This window comes from Caloenas nicobarica, chromosome 1 (genome assembly GCF_036013445.1).
Source record: "Caloenas nicobarica isolate bCalNic1 chromosome 1, bCalNic1.hap1, whole genome shotgun sequence".
Lineage (NCBI taxonomy): Eukaryota > Metazoa > Chordata > Aves > Columbiformes > Columbidae > Caloenas > Caloenas nicobarica.
The window spans coordinates 146,569,548-146,582,137 of NC_088245.1; the positions used below are offsets into that span (position 1 = coordinate 146,569,548).

General features: G+C 43.5%; 1 protein-coding gene across 1 annotated transcript in view; it reads right to left on the bottom strand.

Annotated features, from left to right (window-relative positions):
• Nucleotides 1–12,590, bottom strand: part of MYH15 (myosin heavy chain 15) — a 46,112-nt gene that overhangs the window by 2,453 nt on the left and 31,069 nt on the right. Inside the window, exons 32-40 of the mRNA XM_065638113.1 lie at nucleotides 11,485–11,834; nucleotides 10,146–10,270; nucleotides 7,654–7,769; nucleotides 5,473–5,665; nucleotides 4,571–4,774; nucleotides 3,427–3,552; nucleotides 1,881–2,051; nucleotides 1,345–1,449; nucleotides 116–211 (exon numbers count right to left, since the gene is read on the bottom strand). Coding sequence (XP_065494185.1) covers nucleotides 116–211; nucleotides 1,345–1,449; nucleotides 1,881–2,051; nucleotides 3,427–3,552; nucleotides 4,571–4,774; nucleotides 5,473–5,665; nucleotides 7,654–7,769; nucleotides 10,146–10,270; nucleotides 11,485–11,834 — 1,486 coding nt within the window. The remainder of the gene's footprint in view (nucleotides 1–115; nucleotides 212–1,344; nucleotides 1,450–1,880; nucleotides 2,052–3,426; nucleotides 3,553–4,570; nucleotides 4,775–5,472; nucleotides 5,666–7,653; nucleotides 7,770–10,145; nucleotides 10,271–11,484; nucleotides 11,835–12,590) is intronic.

Consider the following 12,590-nt stretch of genomic DNA (forward strand, 5'->3'; position numbering starts at 1 on the left):
AAATATTAATACACACAGAAAATGTGCATTTCTACTAAAAGCTTCTATGGATTAAAGACTGTGGGTTTAGGACAACACATTTCTCAAAGTTAAAAAGGCCTAAATAGTTACTCACAGCTTCCTCTGCTTGGTGCTTGTAGCTCTTTACTTTTAATTGTAGTTTGTCAATCAGATCCTGCATCCTGGCCAGATTCTTCTTGTCTTCTTCTGACTGCATCAAAACACCATTAATTAGGTTGGCAGCGGAAAAAGGCCTAAAGCATCCCCCACAATGAAACAGGTAAGGCTGCCATATTTGTGATTTTAGAAACACGTAGTTGAAAATACAAACAAGCCATATTGTGATCACCCTGTGTATAGGTTGATTAAAGATATATGTAAGCCTAGAGGCTGAGGACGAAGAGAGCGCCCTCCCCATTTATATATATATATATGTAAATATGTATACATATATATGTGCACATACTTTCAGAAGTATACTCATAAACACACAGAGAGTTCCTTGCTCAGGGATGAGGAGCACTCTTGTCATTAAAGGGTGTGTCATTATTTAGTGAAACAGACCTATGAGTGGGCCTAAAGTATATGTAATTTTCATATTTAAAAATCATGTTTGGAGGCATTTCTGGTAAAAGGAGCCAGGTTTATGCTGTCACAGTCCATAAGCAGAAGGACCAGATAATTCTGCCTGTGCCAGAGCACTGTATTTTAAGAAAACCACCTTCAGCCTCTGCATATACAAGTCAGAGTAAAACAACAGGTAGGAGGCTAAATAATCTCCTGAAGCAGATGGATGGGATTATATGCTTAAGAATGTTCTTGAAAGCAAAAGGATGAGTGCTCTGTGCTGAAAGACCCTTTTCAAAAGGCAAGCTACAACAGCAGCTGTGAGCAAACCTGTGGGAGGCTTCCAATGAGACCTTGCTGCTCAGCAATAGGTGACAGAGCCTTGGGACTGGGCAACCCTACACTGAGGGATGCATTAGAGTCAACTGAATCCTTCTGGCTCTTTTTCTTGGCATTGGCACAGCTGAGAGACAGCTGGGCTCCTTCTTCTCTTGCAGTCTGAATAGTCATCTAAGCCTGCTCCATATTAATGCTGTGCTAAAACTGTCCAAATCCCAGCAATAGAGGCTTTCTAACATTAGTCACAATGAGTCAAGCAAGATGATGGTAGCCCTAGAGAGGTGTTCCTCATATCCCTAAAGCTTCCTACAGTCATAAAGCTCTGGGTAATGCAGTTCTTCGTCCTTCATCTTTCACCGAAGCACTGAGACAACAGATGACACTGGGAGAACACATTTAGTTCCAGGGACCTAGTGGTTGCTACTGTCCTCAGCATACCTGGTAAGTCAGCTCTTTTATGCGCCTCTCAAATTTGCGGGCTCCTTTTTGAGCATCTGAATTGCGACGGAGTTCAGTCTCGAGCTCATTCTCCAGCTCACGAACCTGCAAAAAAGGAAAAACCCTTGTCATTATGCCAAATTTCAAGAGCAGATCAAGACGTCACCTTTCCATTCTGCTTTTTCATAAAAGTATTTAAACTGCACCAGCAACAGTGCAGACACACGCAAAGGCCAGAAAAGTTTAATTGAAGGAAGCATTGCAAGGGCTTTTCCTGGTTTTAAATGTGGAGGGTTTTAATAATTTTTTTAATCAAGGGCTTGATTGTCTGCTGTGCTACAACAGCTCATTGTAGCTGGATGATGAAAGGGAAGCATGCCTCGAAAACTGCTCATCTGCATTTTGTGAAACAGAGGAAAGCGTTCATAGTATCCCTTATTGGCCACTATGAACTTAAAAGGCAACCCTTCAGGCACCTACGTGGTCCCAGTTCTGTAACCAGGAGACAGTGGTCCAAAGTAAGATCACAAACATACCCTGGATTCCAGTTTCTGGATCTGCTTCTTGCCACCTTTCAGGGCTATTTGTTCTGCTTCATCCAGTCGCTTCTGGAGGTCTTTAATGGTTTGCTCCATGTTCTTCTTCATTCTCTCCAAGTGGGCACTAGTATCCTGCTCCTTTTTAAGCTCCTCAGCCATCATTGCTGCCTGAAAGCAACCACATTTTACAGCAGCTCTCTTATCCTATTGAATTATATCTCAGAAGAAATGATGGAAGATTGATCTTGGATTATCCACTACTTGTATCATTCACTATACCCAAAGCTCCAGAGAATATCTTGTGTGTGCATATCTTCCCTGGATGGAGAGGCCTTTTTTTTCCCTCCATATTCTAAAGTTGTGATTTAAGAGTTTCTCCCCACATTTTTTAATTTTTTCTTTTAGTATCTGTGCTATATAATGTCCTTGTTTATAATGCCTACAAGTAAGCCTGTGTCATTCGCTGCAGGCATTTTATCTAGAACTTGTTGAAAATTTAATCGTGGTGTTTGGAGCTCTTGAAAGGTAGTAAATTAAAGCAAATGGCAGACAAATTTCCCTGCACAGCCATAGATGAGAGCTGCCTGAGCAGATGTAACAGCAGAGCAGTTTCTGCTGTCTGTGCTGGAATAAGAAGCTCAGTTTCAACAACTTACATAGTCCCTGGCCGTTCTGTAAGACAGGTGACAAGGGTGCCAATTAGCTCATTCCTGCTTTGACATTTGTGCCTGCCACCAAGAGCCATTTACAGATTTTTTTACCCACACTGAGCAGTCATCAGAAGGCAGCAGTCACTGCAATCCAGCCTGGAGCTGAATCAAGGACAATCAGTGTCTTCTCTCTGGCAGGCAGCAATAGTGCTGTCAGCTGAGAAGTAGTAAAGAACATGGTACAGGAATAGCTTTGTCCAGACACTCCAGACATGTAACTCACAGAAACCTCCAGTTCTAGCTTTTGTGTTATCTGTTGGTATGATGTGATACATCAGCGGAACTCTGAAGACATGGATTTCTCCAGGTCTGTGGGGAATGAAACTATACCTGCCCAAATTATGTCTTCTCTAGAGGAAGAAGGCACTACATTTCTCCTCCTGGGATCTTAGGCCTCGTGTTTTTCCAGTAGACATCTAGGTCTAGGGTACCTCGTTTGAGATTCAGTAATTTTGTCACATCAGATTCTATCTACACCAGGAGAGCAGTTAGCTTTAGTTCAGCCTGAAATGGTCTAGCCTACACAGGTGTATGATTTACCTGATCCAAAGGTGACATGACCTGAAACTTTGAGGATCAGTGGATACTGCATTCTTAGGGCAATAAAACCCCAACAAAGCAACCAAAACCCAAACACCAGGAAGAAGTCCCTCCTCTCTTTTTACCTCCAGCCTGTTTAATTTTGAAGTTTCATCAGTTACCTCCAGATAACTGAGGGGTGATTTGGAGGTATGAGCTTTGTAACAAGCACAGAAATGGTGACTTGGAAAATACTTTCTTAGTTGTACTGAGACATTGCAGTACTGAAGTGAGGAGGCAACCAGTCCACTTACATCTGTGATTGCTTTCTTGGCTTTTTCCTCTGCATTCCGGCACTCCTGGATTGATTCCTCCACTTCATTCTGCATCTGGGAAATGTCACCCTCCAGCTTCTTCTTTTGATTGATCAGGCTTGTGTTCTTTTATTAAGATTTCCACAAAGGAACAGTGGAAAAGGAAGAAAAGCGATGATTAGAAATGTAACTTCTCTAACTATCCCAGCACACCAAGACTTACTGATTTTTGCATCCTTTGGGTTACAGCAGTATTTGGGAAGGGAGATCCAGGTATGTGGTGAGGGCTGGCCTTTACTACGTAACTTAGCTTCAGACTGAGGAAATATTGAAAATATTCTCAAAGCTGTAAATATTTAGCTTTTGATTCAGATAAAATAATAAGCCAGAGGCTGAAATAGAAGAATGAATAAGGCAGTTCATCCTGGAAAACTACTGATCAGTTAGTCAATGAGGTGATTAAACCAGAAGCCCCAAGTCACCAATGGGCTGGAGGAAATGTTGCAAAACATCACCAGCCTGTAGCACATTTTCACCTCTGTCTGACCATTATTTGGTGAAGAGAAGCTTTGGTTTTGTGCAAAAATGCTGGTGCATCAGGACATGCCCCTCCATGACCCTGTAAAAACTGCAGTGTACATCATTATAGAGGGACAAAGTCCAAAGGCCTGTCTTAATGAGAGCACTGTGCTGCAGAGTAGTTTTGTGCCCTGCACAATACGCCTCATGTTAGAACCTGGCCCCTGCAGTTTCCACTGCTGCGTAACATCAGCTTTCTACACAAGAACAGCACCTGTGTCACTTCTCCAAAGGAATGCCTCACCACCCCAGCCATGGCTCAACAAAAGCGGGAAACTGGTTTTACAGCATGGAAGAAGGAAAGAGATCAAATTTACTTGTGTTATCTTCCATCATTGCTTTCTCTGGGAACTGTTTAAAGCAGTTGGCTGATTCATCAGTTCCAGCTAACTTGAAGGGAGGGAGGTGGCTTATCTACAGAGTGACTAACTTCCTCTCCTTGTTTTCTCCCTTGAAGGAGAGTGGGGCCTGTCTGGCTTATGATGGCCATGGGCAAACAGTGTCAGTGCTTAAAAGACTAGGCTCAGCTTAACCCAGAGAGAGGGAGCGCAGAGAAAAAGCCAACCTGAGTGTGAAGCAGGTTCACACGTTCAGTGGCTTCCAGTAGTTCATGCTCTGCCACTTTCCTCGCCCGTTCAGTCTGGTCCAGCAAAGCCCTCAACTCGTCCAGCTCGGACTGGAGAAGATTGTTCCTCCTGTCAGAGACTGCCAGCTGCTCCTTCAGATCTTCATTCACATGTCCTGAGTCATCCAGCTGCACTTGAAGCTCCTTTAACAAAACAGATGTTTAGGGTTTTTTACCAATGCAACTCCATTTCAAGCTGCTATGCTTATGTAAGAGGACCCCAGAGGTTGCGGAGGTTGCATGGGGTCCACCTGAAGAATTTCAGTGCTTCATTATTGGAGAAGGGCTTCCTCCACACTGTCATCTGAATAGCTTTTGTGGTATGTTGTGCAATGGGGAAAAAAACCTGTGCGTTCAAATCTGTCAGAGCTTGTGGTTCTGCCTGAGGCAGAACTAGCTGCTTGGGCATGGGAGAGGTGATTTGTCTTAGCAAGGCACTTTTTTTTTTTAACATATTACAAATATTGAAACAAACAACAAAGCTGAATATACACGCACTACTGTGCTCCAGCCTGACTTGCTCTTCGCTTTTAAAGGACTTGAAATCTCACAAGGAAATCACAGATTTTCAGTTCCTCATGCGGTAGCTTTCTGCCCCTGCAGGAGGCTGTAGCCAGTGAGGGTTTTATGACTGGATCTCTTCCAGCTTGTATGCAAGTCTTGAAAGAAATCCATATTTCAGTATTCTCTTATGCCAGACATGATCACTGAGGGCTTTCCCTGCACATCCTTGGGAGTACCTTCTCTCTTAATTACCATCACCATTGCTGTTTTGCTCTGTGCTAATGAAACCCAGCCCACACCTACGCCTGAGTGCTTGGGACTGGCAGTTCTCAGGGTACCTTTATTTGTGTCTGCAAGACACGTGCTGACTTTGTTGCTTCTGCAGCATGCCTGTTGGCATGGCTGAGCTGGATTTCCATCTCGTTGAGGTCCCCTTCCATCTTCTTCTTGAGCCGGATGGCCTCATTTCTGCTCCGGGCTTCAGAATCAAGGGTGGACTGGAGTGAATCTATGGCGCGTTGCTGATTTCTCCTGAAAAGGACATGAAGGATGAATGGAGTGATTTTCCTCTCTGCACAGGAACGCAGAACTACATGCAACCGTGCTTCACTTTTTCTGAAAGTGTCTCATTTCCAGGAATAGTATATTTCTCAATGACATACATAGCACAGATCTCTAGTGCCTCACTGCTGTCTAACTGGCTGGTGTGTTTCACACTCTCAGCTAACTCCTAATCCGTAAGCACTTGTAGCATCCTTCTCTTGTGATTCTTCAGGCGATATTGGAGCAAGGACTTCTCTCAGATCTCTTGTAAACTCAAGCAAGTACAGGTTTAAACCTTACAAGAAGCACGTCAAGTCTAGTAGTCACCAAGATATTTACTGAATCATTTACTGTGATGTTTTACCTCTCAGTCTTTTTATGAAGGCATTAGTGGAGGAGATTAATCAAACTGAATGTAGGCAGCTACATTCTAAGATGTAGGTAGCACTCTAGGTGCTCGTTATAGTAAATGGCATGTGTAAGCTACACTTTATTGTCTTAAAGTAGATGTTAAAAAAACATTTCTTGTGTTAATTATAAGGGGAATAATTCAGGAATAGAAATCTGTGTTATGAACATCTAAAGTTAGAAAAGATTAAGCCCACCCAGTTAGGAGCCTGGTCCCCCTGTGAAAGGCAGCTTAGTTTCAACATAAAGATGGCAAAACAGATACAGACGGGTGCTTAATTTTCTTGACTCTATAACAGTCAAGTACTACGATTAAAGTTTTGCTCTCTCACAAGCAGAAGATAACTCAAAGCATGAATTATGACTCACATAGGGAAACATCTATCTCACTGCTGGCCAAGTTTTGCCATAGGCAGAGGAGTTCTGGGAAATCACCGAGTCAACAAGGGAAGCCTTGAGGGCCTTATTGCTTCAGCAAGATACTGAACTGTGCCCAAGACTCCCTGGGAACAACACAGCTTGTCTGCTGAACAACTTAGCAGGAAAACACTCATAATGAAGCTGAGGCAGAAAGCACTGATTAGGATGGCTTGTCCTGAAAACTCTGTCATCCAGACGTCTGCAGGAGATCAGAAGATAGTATCTGAAAGGGCCAGAACATTCTTGGGTTTGAAACAATTAACATATCAATCCTTGTGTCTCTGCTGGCCAAGGTGTGCCTTGGACTTCCCCTTCTCTATCCTTTAGCCTACCAACAATGACACGATTCTTGGATTAACAGCATTGTAACATGGACTAATTCAAAGCCAGAATTTCCTGAAGGACTGCACACACCCATTGCTGAAAATCTGGCCCAGCATGGCATCATTTTAAGAGTGTAACTCTTCAGTCTAGCGTTTGTGCTGGGTGGGAGAGACAAAAGACATTCTCCTTCTCTCATCTAGTTGCTTTCCATTTTCCATGTTTATCCTTTTCACCTGCGAGCTCTTCTCCTTTTATATTAGTACTTTCTGTGCCTTTGCAATTCTCACTGCTTACCCAAATGGTGTACACATAATGGCAAGCTCCTCGCATTCTCCCACAATCAGTGTAGCTACAACTGCATAAATTAACTAAATGCCTTCAGATAACAGGTTGGAGCACCACTGGGGTAGTACGGCTGATTTTGCCTGTGGTTCCCTTTGGGAGGCAGCCATCCCAGAGGTTTAGGAGAAGGCAGGTCTCTAGGCCTACTTGTCTCCATACTGTAAATGTATAGACTTAGTGGCCCTTGGTCTGCTGTGACTTTGGTTATGCCGGTCAGTTGTGTTACAGCTGCTACGTGATATATATGTTTGGCTTACGTGTGCTCTGGCAGAGACTGAACTGACAGGAATATTTGAATTAAGAAATGGTAATGTGGTAGGACTACCTTTTGGAAAATAGAGCTGTCTTGGTTTCTGGTATGGACAGTATCTGCTTGTGCTAGCGTAACTACCTGTGGTGCATTTGACTAGCTTGGGTCTTTAGAATATTTCCAGTCTTTTGAGACTTTCCCCTTAAAAAACATCCTGCTTCCTGCACAGTACCTTATATTTTCCATTTCTTCGTCCTTTTCTGCCAGTTTCCTTTCGAAGTCTGCTTTAAGCTGAGAAAGTTCAAGCTGAAAACGAAGGGTCTTACTTTCTTCATGCTCCAAAGCTCCCTGAAATAGAAAACATCAAGAGCTTGCAGGCCAGGAGTTGCTTTTTTTTTTTTTTTTTTCCCAAATCATAAACTGCAGCACAAAGACAGCCCCTTCACACTTTTCTTCCTGTTCCCAATAGCACTATTTCCTCCTTGCCTCCCTCTCTAGGCAAGGATGTGAGTGGCTTACACAGCAAAATTATACATTTATTTGCCTTCTAATGCAACTTGGCAGTTGGAAAACCGAGCAGCAAGCTCCTCAGAGGACAAATTGTCAAACAGTCCATGGGTCACAAAAAACAAATACCTTATGCCCTGCCTGCATGGTTTTGATATCAACAGACATTCCCCTTTCCACACCCCCATACAGACACTCTCCAGAAATTCACAGGCTTGTAAGGGGTAGGCAAAAGCTAAAACAAGATCGTTGTTGGGAGGTTGAAGGGGTCCACACATCCCGCAGCTCATGAAGATCTCTCCAAATCGTGAAGTGTTGAAAGCCTTGCAATTATACAATCTTTTTAGGCAGTATGACCTCAAGGAAAGAAATAACAGACATCAGCTTTAGATGAAAAAATGCAAAAATATTCTGTCTATTCTTTCCACTTAACATGAAGTCTATGAAAGAAGGGAGGTTTGCTCCTATGTCTTTATTCTAACATTTCTCTCATGTGTGGAAGTCAAGAACTAAGATGACAACACCTCATAGTGAAATAACAGGGCTTTTGACTTCCAGGTCTTGCATAAACCAGGTTCAAGTGGCATTCTGACTCCTTGCTGCTCACATCAAACAGGGAAGGAAAGCATAGAACTGAACATCATATATTTTGGAAGTGCTCTCTGAAAGGCAGAATTGCATGGGCTTAGCTATGTGTTCCTGGAGAGATAATGGAAACAGAATGGAGGTTCCGAAGACAAAGCTGTATAAAATCCTTGCTAATCTTCACCCACCATGCAGCAGCTACAGGTCAGTCAAATGCACACTTCGTGCCAAGGAGCCACAGCGTATTAGTGGGAACAGCATGCAGAAGGACTGCGTCACCAGTGGTGACTGCCAGAGACCCAAATCCACAAGGAAGGGAGAAAATCTGTGTTAAACCACTTCTTTCACAATTAAAGTAAGATACATCACCACTTTACTTTTGCTAGTTTCTAATATCACTGATCTTTAGGAAGCCATTCCACACAGTTCAGGAAAGTAAAGTGTGCCCCTTAGATCCCTCACGAATTGATGTATTCTTTCTAGCAAGAGAAGTTTACTAACAGAGCCTATAATCACCCTCCACATCTCAGAGCTGTGGAAGAAAGGCATGCTCTTTCCTCTGCTCTGATCATGACACCTGTTTGTTTGGCTGTGAAATCCCTGCAATGTATAAAGCATCCTGTAATAGACAAAAGAAGTTGCACAGCATTTAAGGTATAAACGGATACCTGTCACTGGGTGAAGTTTGTTTTAGTAGATATTATTTAGAGTACAATTCGAAAGAAATGCAGCCTTCATTAAAAATCCTTTGTTACGTGCTGTATTGCTTCTAGGCAGCAACACCTTTACCACTTCTTAGCTTTGCAATGCACCAAACTTCCAAAAAAACTGACAACTGAGCACTCTAAGTGAATAACCAGGGTTTCCAGTTGGCTTGTTCCCTATTGTTGGTTTGCTTCTGGAAACTGGAATGAGGCATCTCTCTTGGATACGTACATACTTGTCACTGTACAAATTAATGCAGTGATGCTAAACATCTTTACCAAATTCCTATTTGGAGTCAATGATTTTCTAAATGGCCTGTTTTCATTTGGTTTCTGAAACTGCTACCATTTTTTCTAAGCAGGCTGCAGTATCCAACACAGTATCTGAGACCTTATAAAATTTAAAGTCATCAGGAGGTTTGTTTTCTTATTCTCAAAAACAGGAAATGGTGAATTTGCTGTTTGAAACTAGACAATAGAAATAACTGATAAAATAGTATAAGACCACAATTTTCAGTAGTTCCTGTTTCCTGGAAGGCTGAAGTAGTCTATGCCAAAGTGACCGAGAACTGGATTTTCAGGAGGTGCTCAGAAGATTTCTGAACTTCTTGAAAGGGAGGAAAAAAACTCCAATAACAACAAAAACCCCAACAAAACAAACAAGCCCATACAAAAACAACCACCAAACAAACAAACAAACAATTCTACAAGGCACCTCCTTTGAAAGGGCCTCAATGGATGATCTTAGAGCTGACATGTCCGAAAGTCACCAGTCACTCTCAAAAAACACTGGCTAGCAAGGCCAGAGGAGCTGGGTGCAGAGAGGTTATGCTTGCTAACAATCAACACATTGGCTGAGGGGACGAAAAAGGGAAGAAAATTGTGATAAAGACACACTTTCCTCTTTCTTTGAGCTTTCTTCCCTTACCTCTGCTTCTTCCAGAGCCAGCTGAACTTCTGACTTCTCTTGTTCAACCTGTTTCTTGATTTTCTCTATTTCATGGAGGTTCTTGTTTCCTTCACTAATCTGATTGGTCAGATCAGAAATTTCCTCTGAAACAAAAAAAGGATTAGCAATCAGAGTGTCCCAAATGTACTACAATTCACGGAGCATGAATACAGGACCCACGCCTCAAACGACTACCTCCAGGGTTCATCTGTACACAAGCGCTGCCTTACTTTCAATTACAGCAGCTTTTTTTGCCTGACGAACTTGAAGGCACAGACTTTCTCGTAAACACTGTTTGAAGTGGTTATAGTGGTTTAGTTGTTATCTGTGATCTGCAGGCTAGCAACCCTGTGCTCTGCTTTTGGAGCTGTCAAAGCTTCATCTGCTGTACCTCTGTCGTCTTTCTCGTTCCTTCCCTGAGACTGACTCCTCTGCCAGTGAGCTCCATGGGCAGGCGAGCAAAGGGAAGCCTGCCCTCCTCAGGCCATACCGATTTCTGTGTGTCCTGGTTTTGTTAAAAACAAGATTCTCTTTTAGTGAATTTCCCTGTCAGCTAAAGTCTTCTTACTAACTGCAGTTTTTCCTGAAAGTTAGATACATGTTTTGGTAGACATAGCAATGGAATGCAAGGTCATTGATAATGATGCATCCCATGAGATGTGCAGGCAGGAGGTGAACTGAAAACTGACCAACTAAAGTATTCCATCCCATTCACGTGATACTTCATATAAAAGTGGGGTATCACGAGGATTTCATCCCTTTTCCTTATGGCCGACATTGGGAGAGGACCTTGTGAGTTGTCCCTGCGAACTGAGGCCCAGTGACAGACTGAATCCAGCTCCGGTTGGCTGCTCAGTCCAGTCCAGGACTTCGGGTGCCGGCCCCACATCTGCCAGAGCAGTGGCCGGGACTTTCAAGATTGGTTTTGTATATTTTGTATTATTTTCTCTATTTTTATTAGTAGCATTAGTAAAACATTTTTAATTTTTTCCAACTCTCTTCTCTCTGTCCTTCTTTCCCTCCCAATCGCCTGTCCTTAGTGGGAAGGGGGGAGGAGGAGGCGCTGAATGGGTTAGGGTGGGGAGAGGGGGTTAACAATACATCTGCCACGGTTTTATTGTCACCCCGCAATCAAACCACGACACTATGTTTAAAACCCTCATTGCCCACATCCGTCAGTGTCTCCAAACACGTCAGAAAGCTAGCCTGAAGGACGAGAAAAACACCTTTCCCTACAGCTGTTGTGGGGCACCTGCATCCCTCCAGCTGTCCACTGGTGTGGCTCTGACGCTGGACACGAGGCCTGAATGAAGCCTACCTTGAAGGTTCTTGTTTTCCCTTTTCAATGTCTCCAGATGGTCCAGCGTCTCCTCGTAGGCATTCTTCAGCTTGAAGAGCTCGGTGCTGAGGCCACGAGCCTCCTTCTGGGAAGCCTCCAGCTCAGCCTGTGACTCTTCATACTTCTGCTTCCAGTCGTTAATGATCTTGTCAAAGCCGCGCTGCTTCTTGTCCAGGGAGGCAGCTGCTGAGTTGGCCTTCTCCAGGTCGATCATCATGTCTTCCAGCTCGTTCTGCAGCCTGTGCTTTGTCTTTTCCAGAGAAGAGCACTTGGCATTGGCTGCCTCGATTGCTTCCTCAGCTTCTTGCAGGCGAGCAGCAAGCTTCTTCCTACCAGGTAGGAAGACACAGTGAAATGACTTGAGTGCCACCACTGCCATGTTATTCAGAAAAATTGACACCAAGGCAGTATATATCAATAAATCAGTTTTGAAAGGGAAAATTGCAGGGACAAGGAGAAGGGAGGGGGAAATCAAGCCTATAGACACAAGGGACTATGATAGGCAAAAAAAAAAAAAAAGCTTAAATTATGAATGGTGACATGTGGCACATAATTTTGTGCATGTGTGCATATGAGTGTTTGAAATTGAACTTTTGAACTCTCAAGCAGCAGCTTGCTGCTTGCTAGCTGTAACCAGTATGGGCTGGTTGTAGATTTTGAAAAGGCCTTGTCTAAATTAAAGTGTCACATTCCTCCAATTAGGAGATATGAGACGGAACCACCAATTAAGAGGCTGGTCATGCCTTGGGTTTTTGTCCATAGATTATTTAGATTGGGAAAACAGGTTGCTGGGATTCCCAGCAAGAAGAGGTCCTGGAAATAAAGGAGGGTCCCAAAAGAAGACCGTGAAGATGCTAGATGGATTAGATACACTGGAAGTGAGGGAAGTTCCTGCAGATCAGAGATGTGTGGAAGCAGATGCTGGAGATGCTTAGAGTCCTTGCTCAGTAACACCTGAGATTGGTCACTGGGAGCAGCTGCACAGCATGACCCAACACGACTTTCTGCCCTTCCCAGAGCAGCCATCATCTCTCTGCTGGTGAGGGAAGTCAAGACTGAGGCAACGTAGCACTGGGCTGGGGCAA